Source organism: Semicossyphus pulcher, unplaced genomic scaffold, assembly GCF_022749685.1.
Source record: "Semicossyphus pulcher isolate SPU_LCO1_2020_fin unplaced genomic scaffold, fSemPul1.0.p SCAF_3, whole genome shotgun sequence".
NCBI classification, from domain to species: Eukaryota; Metazoa; Chordata; class Actinopteri; order Labriformes; family Labridae; genus Semicossyphus; species Semicossyphus pulcher.
In genome coordinates this window covers 1739778-1756735 of record NW_027211704.1, presented here as the reverse complement: position 1 = coordinate 1756735, position 16958 = coordinate 1739778, and the positions used below count along the sequence as shown (strand labels likewise).

Sequence of the window (16958 nt, the reverse complement as noted above, 5' to 3'; positions counted from 1 at the left end):
TAAATTGAGACATTTACATGGTGAAATTAGGTTTCTTAACTTTGTTGTGAACATCACATCCTCAGTATGCATATTTTCTGTCAAGCAGGGTTCAAACTGAAGGCGATTTGTGGATTTCATGCCTGATATATTCAGCTCTATCCACTGGAAAGTCTCAGCAGTGGACCATCTCTGGCCTGGGAAGCACTATTGATTTTATTTTCTTCATGACAGAACGTCTGTATATATCAGTGCAGTGATTTTGTGTCTGTTGGGCACATTGCAAATGAGATCTGTGATCTGAGCCCGGGTGGCTCAATGCACTTCAAATAAATAAATAAATGAATGAATCAAAACTTAATTATGTGTGACTCAAGCACACACAGTTCATTAATGGAAGAACTCGACAAGAAGCTCTTTGAACTTTGAGTGTGTGTGTCAACACCGTTGCTAATCGTATCACCCTCAATTAACTTTACTTCTTACTACTGGGTAAACCTCTTTGGAGGCGGACAAAGTCGGGAGAGAGAGAGAGGAGGAATAGTGTGTGTGTGTGTGTGTGTGTGTGTATGTGTGCCCCCTACCCCATCCCTCCACCCCCTATCTCTTTACAGGACTGCCAGCCCGTCTAGAGTTATTCCAGGAATGCGTTGAACATGGCTGCCGCGATGAAGGCGCAGAAAACGGGACTGCTGGAACTTCGAGTGACCGTGGACCGCTGGATCCGGGTGTTGGCTACACTTACCGAGGACACGCTCACAGTCAATCCCGGGGAGGGTGCCGAGGATCCCGCGAAGCCCAACCCGACTCCTACCGGTGCTATCAACGGAGACCCCCCGAACCTTAGCTCGTCCCCAGTCCCGGAAACCATCACCAACGTAAAGCGCACCGTGCGAGTAACAAAGCAAGATGTTGGAGGACTTGGAATCAGTATCAAAGGTACGAAAATGTTGGAAAAGGGCTAACTTTGAAAACGGCGTGTCGCTGTCAGTTAACACAAGTTTTGGCTAACTAACGTCAGAGTTTGAGTGCAGTTTCTGTCAACCACGGCGAGTACACAACCGTCGACTTGACAGTTAACTTAGCTAACTTCACACTGACCGTTAAGTCCAACAAATGTGCGATACGTTTCTACTTACTTTTACATTTTGTGAAGACAAATTCCTATTCGTGTTTTAACTCACAGTTAACACATTTGGGTGTTTGTTTGAACACAGAAAAAGTGACAGCTGTGATTGTCTCAAGCTGTGCCTCACCTCAACAGGGAACCATTTCAGTGTGCCCGAGTGTAGCTTCTCTCGTGCACCGTTCGGCTAACTTGGCCGTTATTTGACAGCGTGACGTAGCACACACGATGCTAACAAACGGTTAATCTTAAATCAAACATGGATACGTTCAGAAAAGCAGGAAAAGATACCTTATTTTGGTTCCAAAATAAGTCTCGTCAATTACATTGAAATAGTTTGTAAAGTATGTTAAATGTAAATGTTAGAAAAGTCGAGTGTTTTGTAGTAACTGAATATTTTAATTGTAGGTGAGTCACTTATAAAATAAGTAGCACTTATCACAGGGTCAAAACATGTCATAACTGAGGGCTGTAAGCAAAAGCTGCGGTTGTTTTTGAGCTATCATTTATCTGTTTTCTTTTTACCTTAAGTCATACACCTGAGGAGAAGACTGCTTATAACCACAAAAAGTATAAGTCACTGAAAGGCTGTGAGGAGTATCAAAAGTGGAGTCACAGAAACAAGAGTGAATCCATCACAGTATATACAGAATGTAAACTACTTAGGTTGGCTAAATGATCTTTTCATGCTGAATAAGCAAAGATAACAACTCAATAAGCATCTCCAATACACATCACTGCTGCTCCATCATAGTTACACCAGCATTGCTCCTAACCTCTCCAAGGGAAGAGGTTGTGACCTCTCCATATCTTAAAGCCAGGCTTGCATACCTGTGCCTTGTACTGTGCAGCGGCTGATAAAAGCAGTTTTCCTTGTCCTGTATCCTCAACCTGCAGCAACAGGCTGCTATCTCAGTGGAGATCTCAATGTGAAGAAGGCTAGGAGAGTTGAGTGGATCACAGAGATTCTGCAGTGATTTGATTTCTTTGAGGCAGCCAACTTAATTTATAATTTTATTTCGCTCAATTTGATCATGGCTCATTCAGCAAGAGGCCAAAGAATTTCTTCTTTGTTTTTATTGTTTGCTTTAAGATGTCTTAATGCATCTTTAAATCACAATTGCAAATTTGGTGATCAATTTCATGGTCATTTTAATCTTCCTGTTTCCTACCTCCCTGGCTTAAACTTCACCCGTTTGTGCAGCTTACCTTGAATGGGATTTGGACATTATCACGACAGTAAAGGGGGGATAATGCACCAGCACTCTGTGGAGCCTCCACCTCCTCACATGTCTACATTCTGCATGTATTGACAGGTTATTACTTGGCCCTTGACTGATGCACAGGGTCGATTTGATGTACAGTTGAGGAGTCAACCACCATTGTCATGTGGCAAAGATTGTTCGTCATTGTCACTTCAGTTGAAATGCTAATTTCAGTTCCCCCGCGGCTGCCAACAACAACAACAAAAACAAGAACAATAAAGCCAGCCCCTAATGACATAAATGCAATGTCCATCTCTGTGAAATGGGTGGCTTTGAAAATCCGACAGCATGTTATTAAAACAAAATCATAGCTGGCATCCTGCTGGTATGTCATTGTTGTGATGCTGGTTGTTCAAAGGCAGTGATGATGAAGAGAGGAAGGAAGAAGGGTGTAGCAGAGGGAGAGAAAGAGAGAGGCAAAGGCACAGAGAGCAAACCGGAGATGAAACGGGACACTGAACATTTGGAGGAGGTCAAATGAGTAGACGGGGAGAAAGAAATAAAGTGACAAAAGAAGAGAAGGAGTGAGGAATAATCAAGTGTCAGAAAAGAAACAGAACGAAGCAAATGAAATAACAGGGCAAACGTTGTGGGGTAGCTGACACCACATTGTGAACAGCTGAGAGGAGCAGCCCACAGCAGGCAGTTGTCATTGGCCAAAGATGAAAGCTATGTGGTTAGGAGTGGAGGACTCCACTAGTGTTAATTTTAGGGAGCCCACCCCAGCTCGCAGGAAAGCATGGAGGCAGTCAACCTTTACTCTCACACGGCTAAATTTAAGAGGGGAGGCTAGGAAGTGAGGCTCCAGGTCTCCAGACAGGCCCACTGTCAAAGTACAGACGCCTTTTTTTCTGAGCCACTTAGGTGTGAAGTTGGTGGGTTTTGCCAAAGTGAAAGTCACTGTGGATGTGAGTTTGAGCTCAAGTAATTGGGGAGCTGTAGTTCTTTTCTTTCTGTTTTTTGTTAAACAGCTCCCCTACTTTTTTAAAAATGTGGCATTGTGTTTTAGCTTATCGTACCATAGCATGAGACATGTTGTGCAGCCTAAACTTCTATTGTCATAGACCAACTCAGATGTGCACAAAGACAATATTTTTGTTACTTAAGGGTTTAGGTTCAACGTTATGTAACTCATAGTTTATTTTCAAAGGTTTCCTTTTGTGGCTCTGCAAATTCTTCTTTAACAGGTTTAACTTTTTCTTCAGTCCTTTCTCTCTTGTTTGTACCTGTGTTCTTCAGCACTCCAACAAAGTGCTGATCACACTGAATTCTTTGAAAGGAGCATTATCGCAACAAACACATTGTTTGCAAAAATTACCTAATGAGGTGCGTGTCAGTGTTGTTCGAACCGGTACCATTCATTTACCTGTCATGGGTAGCCCCACTGGCTCCACCCCACCTCCACCACCGCCAGCCTCCTGTCAGCTGAGTGACAGGCTGCCAGCTGGAGGGTGCTGAACTGTGTTTGACATGAAAAGTTGGAGGAAGAGAAGTAAGGGTGGGAAGGGGAGGATTAAGGTTTGTGTAGGAGTGGCGGATACATTGACAGTATTTTTTTCTACATTATGTCAAAGATGTTTGTTCAGCAGTCACGTCTGTAACAGTATTTTTAGATTGGAAGCAAATGTCAAAGTACGTGACGATAGAAGAAAAAAAGAAGACGATTGAAAGGAGGAGCAAAAAGGTTAGCATATAGAGTGTTGCTGGTCATCACCTCCTTTGGCGTCCTCGAGGACAGAATAGTTTGTCACAGCAGAAGTTATTTTTGTGTGTTTAATATATATATGTTTAATCTATACATAATTTTGTGCAGATTTACGTCCTTTTGACACCAGGTTCATCCTCTTTAACTCTGACATCCTCATTAATATTATCCTCAGACTGACTGAAACGAAAAAGGCAGTGTTTTGCCGAGTTGTCCACCAGTTTACTTTAAAATTTAAATATGTCCTTGATATAAATTTTCACCATTCATCAAGCATAATTTGATAGCGCTGCACTTGGTTAAGTGGGAAGTGCTGGGGTAAGCACTCTATCGGGTTTGGTACATGAGATATTAGCATGTCAGTTTTAATGAAGCTGAAAGGTCACTGATCATATTCTGCACTGGCAATCAGTGTTGAGTTCTGTAAGACGCTGCATCCACCCTTCATCACAGTTTAATTCAATCAATTGCGTGCTCAGATCGGCAGCCCGGCATCGATGTGGTATTTGCTGTTGTCTTTACTTTGAGGGTTTTGCACAGTTTTCTGTCGACCATTTAGCAAGTATAATTGTTTCACTCTGAAGTAGTCGAGGTGCAGTTGTTTTTTTGTTGATTCAGTTATACATAAAACCAACTGGGACCATGCTGCCCAGTTTACCTGCAGCCAATGATTACTGGATGTCTATGGTTAAAGCTTTAACCCTTAACGCAGGCGATTGAGACGATATCTGCAGTACTATGGGGTACTATGCACTGATTATAGAGTAATGCAGTTCTGTACAGTATATATGGAGGGGCAGATTGGGGGTAAAGGTAACCTGAAGGTTAGAGAAGCAACTTGTGACTGGAAGGTATTCAAATGTAATCCTCAAACCAGCTGGGAAAGTTTGGATGGGGGCAGTGAGCAGGACACTGGCCTCATAGAGCAGTGTCCTGCTCACCGCCCACATATATTATTGTCCGTCCCATTCCATATTAATGGGCAACAAAGTATGAAAGTGGCAGCTCTTGTTTTGTAATGCGGTTGTGTTTTTCTCTTTTGCCATAAATGATGGCTCCAAAAATATTCAACAGTTGGCATTTCAGTCAGAGAATATGTCATTTTATACTTTCTCCTTGACACTGTCACCCTTCCCTCGGCTTCGTCGTGTCTACGGTGTGTGGCCGAATCAGCCAACTTAGTTTTCCACACAGCCTTCAAGTACATGCCGTTCCTGTCACCAAGTCTCGTCCATGTGAAATGTGTCATTCGTTACAGCCGGAGGGACAAAAACCTTTGCCTTTTTCACAGGTTCACCTGCTGCCCAGGTTTTCTTTCTTTATCAGAACTTGGTGATATCAGCAAAGGGAATGCTTTAATATAGAAAATATAAAAGGATTTTTTTTTTCAGTGCAAAAGTTCCTCTGTCATCAACAGAAAGTAGAAGTAGAGTTGCAACTACTCCCCTCCCCTCGGGTGTTGTAAATATATATGTCCAGCTCTCTCCAGGGTTATATGCTAGCACTAGCCTAGCATTGCTGTTTTAATTAAGTTCCTGGGTGACAATCTAAGCTCCACGTCTCCCTCCAGTCGCATGCTTTCTGTGTGCTAAAGAGAAATAATATTTTTTAGTTTGAAATATTGATGTCATATATTAATGATGACGCCACTTACACTGCTGAAGTTTCCCCTTCACCTCATCTCAAGATTTCTATCATTGCATCATGATTCAGTAAGTATAGGTCATAACCTCATGTCTAATACTCAGTCAGGCAGTTAACAACTGTCTGATGGCAGCGAGCGGTCAAGTAGCTGGTAAATCCTTCTTTTTCAAACCTGAACGGCGCAGTGATTGACGTATGTGTCGACTCAGCCCTGGTGTAGTTTTTAACAGTACCAGGTTGTGGCCTCCAGAGGAAGATCCACGAGTTAAATCAGAAGGAATCAGCCAGAGGAGGCAACCTGTGGAAGATGTATCTAAATTTAATTAAACGTAATCCTCTTTTAGATAATTTCTCACTTGCCTGAAGGCCAGAGTCCAACTGCAAGCTGACATTAATGACGACATTTCTCATGAAGTGTGCGAGCCAACAGCAAGAGGCCGATCCATCAGCTTACTCGCTGACCTTCATGTAACAGGGGAGAAAGTGAGGGAGAGGAAGAAACTGCACAAGTTCATACTGGCGGATAATCGCTGCTGTTTGTCCTCTTGTGCTTTCAGCAGCTTAGGACTGAAGTTATATGTTAGCATCATGGATGCTGTTGTTTTTCAAAACACAGCTACTAATCTGTCTCACTGCACAGCTTAGTTGTGTCTCATTATAAAACATGAATGTTCTTGTAGAGCTCTTGTTGTTGGGTTTTGCTGTCAGTATTTATTTCTGGTGTAATTCCTTTTCCTCTGACATCAAACTCTTCCCTCTTGTGAGAACTTGGAATGTTCCAGAGCCAAAGTTTTATTTCTCAGTGTTTCTTAGTGTCTACAGGAGCACAGAAACTTGACTTTGCATCAATCGTGTAAGAAGATAGAAATTTAAATCCAAACTGCTCCGATAAAGCAAAAGAAACGAAACCCATTGGCCAAAATCCAATCCAACTGTTTATCATCGAATGTCAGTGTAGGTTTTAATTTCCAAACTGCAGATTAGTGCAGATAGCAGTCCGGTTGGAGGTGACATCCCTGAACTCCATCTCCATTCTTGTGTCCAGGTGGCTAGTTGGATTGTAATGAATCTGTTAAAAGATTATAATGACCAGTGCACGTAAGAGGAAACCTTGGCTGGATATCCCTGATCAGTTATTCCGATATCCACTAGCTCCACCAGAAGCCTTTAAATACTGGGGAGTTGCCCTATGAGGCTGAATCATGGTCAGAAGAAGGCCCATGAGTTCTGAGATTTCTGATAATTATACGATGCAACACGTTTCCCTTTTTGTCATGCAGGTGGGAAAGAGAACAAGATGCCGATCCTCATCTCCAAGATTTTTAAGGGCCTGGCTGCTGACCAGACGGAGGCGCTTTATGTTGGCGACGCCATATTGTCTGTCAATGGATATGACTTAAGGGAGGCCACACACGACGAGGCTGTGCAGGCGCTGAAGAAAACTGGCAAAGAAGTCATCCTTGAAGGTAAGTTTTCATAAATAGAAAATTCACTCTGTGGCTTCTTTGTCTGAAGAAATCTTTCGCTTTCTTTCGTCTATTTTCTCTCTGCTTTGCTGAGACGGCGTTCTGAACAGTGACGGGAAACTGGGATTAAACTACCTGCAAAATATGTCATAACTTTCTCTGTTGCATGATGAAGAAGAACTTCATATTTATGTAACAACAACATTCTAAGAGTAGGGAGGAAATTCTTATCTTTCATGAAGGATCGCTTCCGCCTGCTCTGTCTGCTCTCAACAGCTCCAAATAAATACGTAGACGATGGAAGCTCTTGATACCTTGATATATGTTGATACATTTCTCCAGCACTTTGGCTGATTCTTCCTTAAGGGCCAAATACGATGAGCTCAGTGAGAGAGGATCAGTTAAATCTGGACTTTGATCAGACTTCCTTGGAATCATCCAAATAATGAGTTGAGCTGAAACAGTAAGAGGAGACCAAAGGCTCCGAACTTAAGAATATTGTTGTGGCTCACACCTCTGAGCATGTCAGCATGCTAATGAGCAGTTTCTCAAACATCAAACACTTTTGACACTGAAAGGAGGTTCATGTCGGAGCAGAAAACTGTGGAGAACTTACAGGTTAGCATCTGCTCTGTACAGGAAGTCTCTTCAGTGTAGTGAGCAGGTCTTGTGTTTATGCATTCATGTGAGCGTTTGTGTGTGCACGTTTGCCTTAAAGCATCAGTCCACCAACAGATATGACCCACCGGGTGAGTGTGAGATGTGATCTTTGGCTTTGAGGACAGAGAAAGAGATTAAAAACAATCTTTCCCCTTGCCAACTGATTGCATCACAAGAAATCTGCATCCCCCACAGCTGATGTCAAGTCGCTGGATTGAATTGTAGATTCGCTTTGCTTCAAATGCGCAGAGCGTCTAAAGGCAAAGGTTGATTGATGTCACTATTCAAAAAGAATATGTTTTCATTAGAAAGCATAAAACTCGACACTTTGTTGTTTGGCTTTTATTATCTTTTTTATTGATCTGTATATTCTCTCTGTGTCAAATTTTGAGAGCGAACTCACCCACAGAGTCTTAACAGAGCTACAGTCATGTTCAGTGATGTGAGTCGAACAGAGGCTTCAGACTGATGTGCCTTCAATGTATGCCTCCAGAAGGAAACCTAGTATGTCCATAAAACCCTTTAGGAACTGTAAAAACAAACCGTACAACTGTTCAGAAAAAGGATTATAACAGGTCGAGTAAACTGAAATAAGAAGAACCCAGTGAAACATGACAGAAACTTTCCGTTTGAGAAAATACGTTGAAAAGAAACACTTAAACCAGAGTTACCAGTTTTCCATTTGACAGCATTTCTGTGGGTTAACTTGCACAGTGGGCCGGCGTCAGTAACTCCAGCCAGCGGAGCAGATACAGCTCGAGCTTCAGCCAGGGGAAATCATTGCAAATCCCCCTGCCTTACTTGTCCACAGTCAGGCAGAAAAGTGTTGATATCAGACGGCTCAACCGGCGCTGCTCTGTGATCCGTCGTGTCAGGAATCATTTCATGGGTTTCCCTTCTCCCCCGAGGACCTGAGAGAGGAGGGAAGAGATGAAAGAGGCCCGGAGGCTCACCGAGGGGAGAGCGTTGAGTGGGTGTGTGTGTGTTTGTGTGGACTTTTTTGATGTCCTGAGATTTCCTTTGCTCTTGTTCGTGTGTGTCTGGCTGTTCAGCTCCTGTCTGACCAGGAGATCGCCTGACCCAGAGATTGAGGATACGTCTCTGCAGTGGAGACGTTTGGAGTATTTTTAGGGAAAAGAGGAAATAAGAATCGGTCAACACATCAGGGCTATCAGCTTCCCCGCAGCCGTTTTTAAGATCCAGAATTTATTCCAAGGCTATTTTTTTGCATCATAAAAATACTTGTGAATACATATGACATCAAGTTCAAACACAATTTTTATTTCGGTTTTGGCACGTTATCAAGATACCCCAAAAACACAGTCAGAAACAGACTGCTTCTTGGCACCACTACGGTATTAAAGGTCAGAGTAACAGTCTTTCTTACATGTGCACAAACAAGCCTCCATTGCTGTGCTCAAGGCAGTTTGCATCGCTCTGTGAAAGTCACAGACGGCCTTGACTGAGATCAAGGAGAAACTGCTTCCATCACATTAAAATATCTGGAATATGTGAGCAGTGTACTTGGATTTGTCAGATAAGTACTTTCACAACGTTTAAGGGAGTTACATTAGAAGCCTGATTGGCATTCTGGGCTTGTGGCAGGTTTTTTCTTCCTTTGGAAGTGGAGTGAAGAGATATTTTTAATGGCCTGTATCAGTGCAGTTTTGATGTTTGCAGCACATAAAAGGTATTAATGCTGAGCTCTGCTTCATACCTTCAGCAGTGTAATCAAGGTGAGGAACGTTTCCAAGGATGCTATGTGAGTTCTCTCAGTGAGTGTGTACTGGCTAGAAGAGTTGTCCTCCAGATTGTAGTTCAAAAGATTAAACGGTTTGTCCAGATTTTTTTATGAGGGCTTGTATCAGGTACTCGTCCATAAGTGAGTTGCCTACAGTGATGGCAGAAGACACATCCCCATTTTGGGGAGTAGGCAGGGTTAACAGTGCAAAAGCTAGGCCACTTTGGGTGTACCACTTTGGATGGGAGCAGTCATTCTTTTGAGACTAGCTCACTAGCTTTAGCTTCTGGGGAAGAATCACTGTGTGCAGGTAGGCAGAAAGGTACATTTGGTCTGACTGAGATGATTACACAGACGTGTTAAAGTAGCCACAGATTAGGGCATTTAAAAAATACTATTCCATATCCACCCCCACCCCAATGACTTCCCTATAAAACACAGACATGGGTCATTCTTCTCACAGTGAGACTGTCATACTGTCAATAGTTGTTGTACATTTGTGATGTGGAAGTTTTACCTTTCAAAGTTTGCACTTGACCTCTTTTTCGTTCCACACAGAACTCTGAGGCTGCAGACGTCTCTGCGCCATGAACCTCACAGCGTCACACCCGCTTTCCTGGCACCTGGTGCTAACGCTTTCTTCTTCTTTTGTTATTTAATGGCGGTTAGCAAGCAGCTTTCAGAGGCGCCGAAACCACCGTCTGTTGGTAGTACCGCATTACAACCAGGTGCTGGTAATGGAAAAAATATATTTTTGAAATAAGATAATAGTCGCATGAACTTTTTTTTTTATTTTTTTTTATTGATGACTATCGGAATATTGGGAAATTATGAGCCGTCCTTACCACAGATATCAGATATTTTAAATGTTTTTGTCGGAGCATTTGATGTATTGAAAGCTGTCAGCAGGGTTTAGCATTCTGTTTTTTCATCAGCGACAAGAGTGGCAGGTGAACTTGTTTATTTATTTATTTAATGTTTGTTTGTAGAGACGAGTCTGAAGCAAACAAACCGATCCCACACACTACAGCATTTATAGCCTTGGCTAATTTGCAATGGCCGTCCCTGGATGGGCTTTTAAAATACATAAAATCAACGACAAATGCACAAGAGATGAAACAGACTCAACCATAAAACAGAAATAACAATACAGGATACATAAACATAATGTAAAACAGGAAGCACAGAATCATACATGACTAGAGACTGAGCTCTCTTCATAGACTGGTCACGACATCTTTTTCTGTCTGCCGCATCGAAAAAAGTATTTGTTAATATACAATCAGTTTGATTCTGTTTTTGCCTTCAGCCACTAAATTTAAGGTCAAGTTTACTACACGTTCCCCAAACTGGTTTCCTGATTTGATTTGTTGTTTTACAACCGCTCGGCTTATTAAAACCAAAACCCTCAGCAGCCCCATTGTTCGAGCGTTTCCCCCTATGCTACGAATCATGACTCCAAGGATACATGAGCAGCTCTCGCACATACACACACCTGCTCCCTATGAACACATACACATACACATACACTCCATGTGCCCTCCCACATTCACACGTACCCAGGTGTCCTGACCTGTCCTCTGTAGCCCATTTATCCTTCCTGTCTGCTTTACGCTCTGTATGTGTGTGTTCTCATGTGTATGTGTGCTATGTTACAATGTGTGTGTGCTTTTGTGTCAGACCTTGGTTGCCCGGGGAACAGCCTTACCATTGAGCTATCACCCCCCCCACACACACACACTCACTTGTTCCATGGTTTCTTCGTACAGTAGTGGAAGGCACCTCGTCTCGGCTGGCTGGCATGATGGATGTATTTCCAGCGAGTGTGGAGTCTAAATTAAAACAGAGAAGAAACACAGTGGGAGAGTTCAGAGACCAGTGCTGCATACTGGTGCTCATCCAGTCCCAGTAGAGCTGCTTCATGTACGTCTGCAGCCTCAGCCAATTCCATTATCATTTTACACTTGTTCCTTCTTGCTCCAAAAAGCCATGTCTTATTATTTTTTCATATTTTCACATAACAGTTTGCAAAATTGATCCGTAAATGTTTCATTTATTTTCAAGACGATCCTTTTTAACAGCACGTTCAGGTGTCACAATAAGGTGAGTGTGACTAAGAAAACCTCTTCTCCATCCTCTTACTTTATCCTCTCACATATATCACACACATCTTTATTAAACAAACAAACACACACACACATACATGCAGGTATGGACACAGCACATGCGCTCACACGCCCACACACACAAAGTCCACGCTGTAAATGTCGAGGGAGGAAATGAAGGCAGCTGTGGTTTTATGGTTTCATCAGGTCTGTTATATTTATCTGACCCTCTCAGGTGTTTACTGTTCCTCTCGCGCACACACATTGATTATTCCATCACCATTTTGATTTGGGGTGCGACAGGAGCACAGAGGAGGAGGACCAGAGGGCATCCTGCTGGGAACACAGAGTGAGGAGGGGAGTGTTTCTTCTTTCAAACACACACATTGACTTTCCACAGATTCTTGTTTATGGTAAATGGTTTGAGAAGAGGAGGGAGAGCAAGGTTTTACACACACACACACACACACACACACACACACACACACACACACCTGGGAGCCGCCTAGTGTTGACTTTTTCTTTTGTTGTTTGCTGTTTGTCATATAAATCACATTATTTTTGGCCAATCTATGATGTAAACAATGGTGAGAACACCTGCAACATATGCCCAACCTCCTAACGCTTATCAAACGCGCGCACACTCTCGCCAAGCTAATGTCTTGGCAGATTAGTTAGTTATCGGTGGAAAATATCGGCAGAAAAATGATGCCGATGTCGATTTGTCATTTTCAAGCCATAATCTGCAGATACCGATAACATGCCGATAATAACCCTAGTACATCCCTGGTGGTGTAACATTATATGTTTGTTCTGCAATATATCAATTATCGCAGAATCTTTGTATTGTGATATTTTCATTTTGGGCCACGTATCGCGTATCGTATCGTGTTCCATGTGGTCACACTCAAAAGCAGAACATAGAAACCTGCTCTCACAGAACGGGGCGAAGCTGACATTTACATTTTGGATATCAGGCAGAACTTTGGACAGCCTCTTTTCAAAATGTATTCATTGTGTTCTTTTTCATCCAAAGTGATGGAAGTCATCCTGTAGAGTAAAAAAAGAGAGCCAAGATGAGCAGTAAAGAAAAACGTCTCACCTTCTCACACCGAGCCGATCGCCGTACGACTCGCTGTGCTTGTCTAGGTGTTGCTTTCAAAAAGGCAGACTGTATCCTTCAATTCCCACCTTGAAGAGTGTGTGGGGTAGCATCAGACACTCTCTGATCTCTCGAGCAAACAATTTTCAGCATACAGTTTTTGGCAATGTTCACCTGTGACTCATCCAAAGTGTCTCAGATTAACTGTTCTAAGGTACATTTTGTGACTTAAAATACTTTCGTAAGAGCAGACTGAGGCGACTCTGAATACTGTGATCTCTGTGTTGATCAAATGCACAAGCAACTGATGAAAAGCACAATAAAGATAGCGTGTCACCTCTATGATCTTAAAGAACAGGGAAATATTGTATGATTGTTTCGTATGGTTATGTCATCATGTGTGGAGCTTTCCCCATTGCAAACCTAACAAGTCTGCAGCACCGAGAAGTCCTCGCTCCAATGACAAAGTTCGTCTCACTGTTTCATGTGGTTCGGTTCGTTTTGTACTTTTTAAGGGTATTAGCTTAATGTCAGCCGGAGGTTCAGCAGAATTTACTTGGATATCCAGGGGGACATAATTTTCTGTGTGTGTTCGTGCGTGTGTGCGTGTGTGTGTGCATGTGTGCATGTGTGTGTGTGTGTGTGTGTGTGTGTGTGTGTGTGTGTGTGTGCATGAGAGAGTGAGGGGACAGAGTGAGAAAGAGCTGGTTTCCTCTGCCAAGACATTTCTGGACACTGCTGCTTCTTTCTGTCCTGTCCTTTTCATTAAGGTAGTTGTGCTCAGGCTCCGTGCACACACACACATGGATTAAGTGGGCTTAGTTGTGGAAGCTCTTCAGTTGCAGTCTTTCCCCTTTCTAGAACTTATTTTAGGGGGGGTTGGGTTTGTGTTTTGGACATGTGTTGTTAGCCAATTCTCCTGATTTGTGTTATCCACATTGGACTGTTGGCCGATGTGTAAGCAGGAACTATTGATTAACTTTGTATAAAGTCCAATGTGTTTGGGGAAAGTTTGGCCAGTGTAACGCAAAAACAAGTAAAGTTAGGTGCAAGTGCGGGTGTACTTATTTTATTTGGTGGAAACTGAACAAAAAACCTTGATCAAAGACCTTGTGGAGGCCTGGGAGGAAGAGAGGAACAAATGAGCAATAGGCTGAGACAGCAGGTCGTGACAGTAGAGCTAGAGTACTTAGAAAGGGAATGCAGCAAAGACAGGCCTCCAGAACATATCGCTTGATTTGAATGTTTACATCCATTTGTTTTTCTACATTGTGAGATTTTAAGTGCTGAGCTGCAGAACGATCAGAATCCAGCCTCGCAAGTGTGAACATTCACTGGTGTCTATCGTCCTCTGTGACTATAACCTCAACTCAGCTCAACTTTATCTATACAGCACGTATGATGCAACCCAAAGTGCTTCTCTAAGGAACGAACAGAAAAATAAAACAGAAATCGACAACAATAAATACAATTTTAAAAGACTAAGACAAGAAAGTAGAAAGTAAAAAAAATTAAGTAAGAAAATTGAATTAATCACTTCGGTAAAACCAATAAAACGTTATTAATAACCAATGAATTGAAAACAGGAAACAGTTTAAGACAAAATAAATACCAGAGATTAAACTTTGTATAAAACTATGATAAGAACTTTGGCAGTAGTAAAAACCTGAAGATGTTTGGAGTGTGGACATTTGAGGAGCTCCTCTCAGGCGCTGGGAAACACTGACCTTTTTTTAATGACATGTAGGCCAACCAAGAAGAGAATAGAACAATGAATCAAAGGTGGAAATATTTGTTATCAGCAGCCCTGCATCTTTCTGTTTCCACTCTGCAGGTGTATTGATTGTGGAGACATGAACACCAGCACGTCTTTCAAAGCCACAGATCTCTGTGATCGGTTTCTATGTGATGATTGCTCATTGATTTAATCACCGGACTTCAGATAAGATCATCTCTTTCATGCACGCTTGAAGTCGAATCTGAGTTTCATCATCTCTTTGGATCTGACGCCTCAGTGGACGCCTTGGTTGCACTTTTGACTGTATTTATCAGAAGCGTGCGTGCATGGCTCCTGTAGAAGTGAGAGCATTAATGCTGCTTTAAGACTGTCAGAAAGTGAACATTCAATATGCACGAGCAGGAATGTGTTTCAGGAGAGCCTGAGGTGAGATTAGGTTTGAAGAGGTTCATTTGGGTCGGTGATGAGTGTTCGCTGAAGGATGCTTTGTCAGCGTTCTCAACAAGAGCTAACCCCAAACCTAATCTCCCTCTCTTTTCTTTCTCTCTCTTTCTTTCTGCACACATGCACACACTTCTGCTCCTCCCTGCAGAGAATGACTGCATTTGTAGCACATGTGCCTGTATACATGCAAGTTGTGTGTTGATCTGCAACTGCAGCACGGTGCTTATCCAGTAAACGTAGGTAGTCACCTAAGATCATACTCGTAATAAAACATAGTGATTGTCCAGGTTATTAATACAAGGATGGGACAGGCAGCCCGTCAGAGGGACAGGAAGTGCAGATTAGCAGTTTAAGTTACTTTTTGCTTTGATGGCTAAAACTCGTATTTCTTATCTACGATCTGGCTCTTCAAGGCGATGTGTGAATATCGCCCCTCAAAGAGGAGATACATAGCATTAAGTCTTTTAAAGCGAGGCCAGCAGAGAGAGATACTCCAGCCCTATCTCCCTGCACTGATTCAAGCCTGGTTAAGTGAGTGATTTATGGAGTATAATGACTTTGGGGAGTAAGTTTTAACGTCCTCATTGGGGTGCAGAGCTGCTGGTGAGGCTGTCTGCACCCGTCATTCTTTGTGTAAAATTCAGGTTGTGTTACTGAAGCAGAATTTGCCTCAGTCCTCGGCTGTTCACACATAATGAAATCTGCAAATAGACTGTACTCGTTGAGTACTACACTCGAGTAAGTCGCACTACTTCTACCCATCCTTCTTCAGAGTGACCTGTGTCTGTTTTGGACCAGCCGAGACGGGTAGCCAGGGAGTCGAGTGAGACTTTCTTAATTCACAGTTTCCAACTGTAAATTCTCAGCTGGTGTCTCTGGGCTAAGCTGTCTCAGTCAGAGATGTGAGCGTTGGTGTTACTGCCTATTAGCTAATCTATTCATCTGTGTGGTGGCAGCTGCACGGCTCTGTGGGTTGGAGGGTTTCCAGTAGTCCTCCTGCTTGTCCTTTTTGTGTCCCCTCATTTCTCCGGGAATGCACGGTCCCTTCTGGGAATATGATAAGCAAGAAAATAAGAATGGCTGGGAAACTGGAGAATCTCATTCCCAAAGTAAAAAGTTGTAAAATCTTTGGCAGTGTGAGTTAGCCTCGGCAGCAACTTGTCAGTGACAGGAAGCCACGCTGTAAAGCACCCATGCTTTGTCAACAATTCACTTTAATTTACAAAATAAACTGTTTGCTTTAAAGACTTTAAACTGCAGATTATGATCATAAACTCATTCAGAGAATGTTTAATTAGGTAAAAAAAAATCAGCTGAAGAGTGGGGAATTTGTCTGGTAGACTTTCATATGATTGGACTCCTATTGGCAGTAAGAGCAGTCGCCCCCTGCTGGCTTTAGAAAGAATGCAAGTTTAAAGGGGCGGTATTATGCTAATTTCAAGCTTCATATTTCACTCTGTAATACCTGTGGAGTAGCTTAGCATCATTTACACAAAAAAAATCCTCATTTTTCTCACACTGCTGCTCTGTGCAGGCGCTCATACAGCCTCTGCCTGAAACGACTCAGTCAGCTCTGTCCCTTTAAGAAACCCCGCCCCTACAAGCCGCTTTCTTCTGATTGGCCAGCTCTCCGAAGCCTGCTGAGGCTTTAACAGCAGCCTGCAGACTGAGCTGAGGAGCCTGGGGATTACTCCAACATACTTTAACCTACAGATCTGAAACTTCACCCACGTTTAGTCTGAACATCCAACACTGTAACATTATATACGTATTACGTACGTATTCTATATGTATTAAAATGTGAAAAGCATAATACCCCCTCTTTAAGGCCCTTTTGCATTAGCTTCACTTTAAAAACCGGAGACTCCTCCCAGTTCTTCCGTGCAGGCTACGTTCAAAGGAGAACATTAAGCTGATGATTTGATGATTCTGCCTCTCCTCTCACGTACCTTTTATTTTAGATTGCAGTAATATGATGCTCAG

The 16958-nt window shown here is 42.6% G+C and overlaps 1 protein-coding gene across 1 annotated transcript in view; it reads left to right on the top strand.

Moving 5' to 3' along the window:
* Positions 1-558: 558 nt before the first annotated feature.
* snta1 (syntrophin, alpha 1) overlaps positions 559-16958 on the top strand; it is a 39144-nt gene continuing 22744 nt past the window's right edge. The window contains exons 1-2 of the mRNA XM_069678214.1: positions 559-918; positions 7000-7185. Coding sequence (XP_069534315.1) covers positions 636-918; positions 7000-7185 — 469 coding nt within the window. The 5' untranslated portion in view covers positions 559-635. The remainder of the gene's footprint in view (positions 919-6999; positions 7186-16958) is intronic.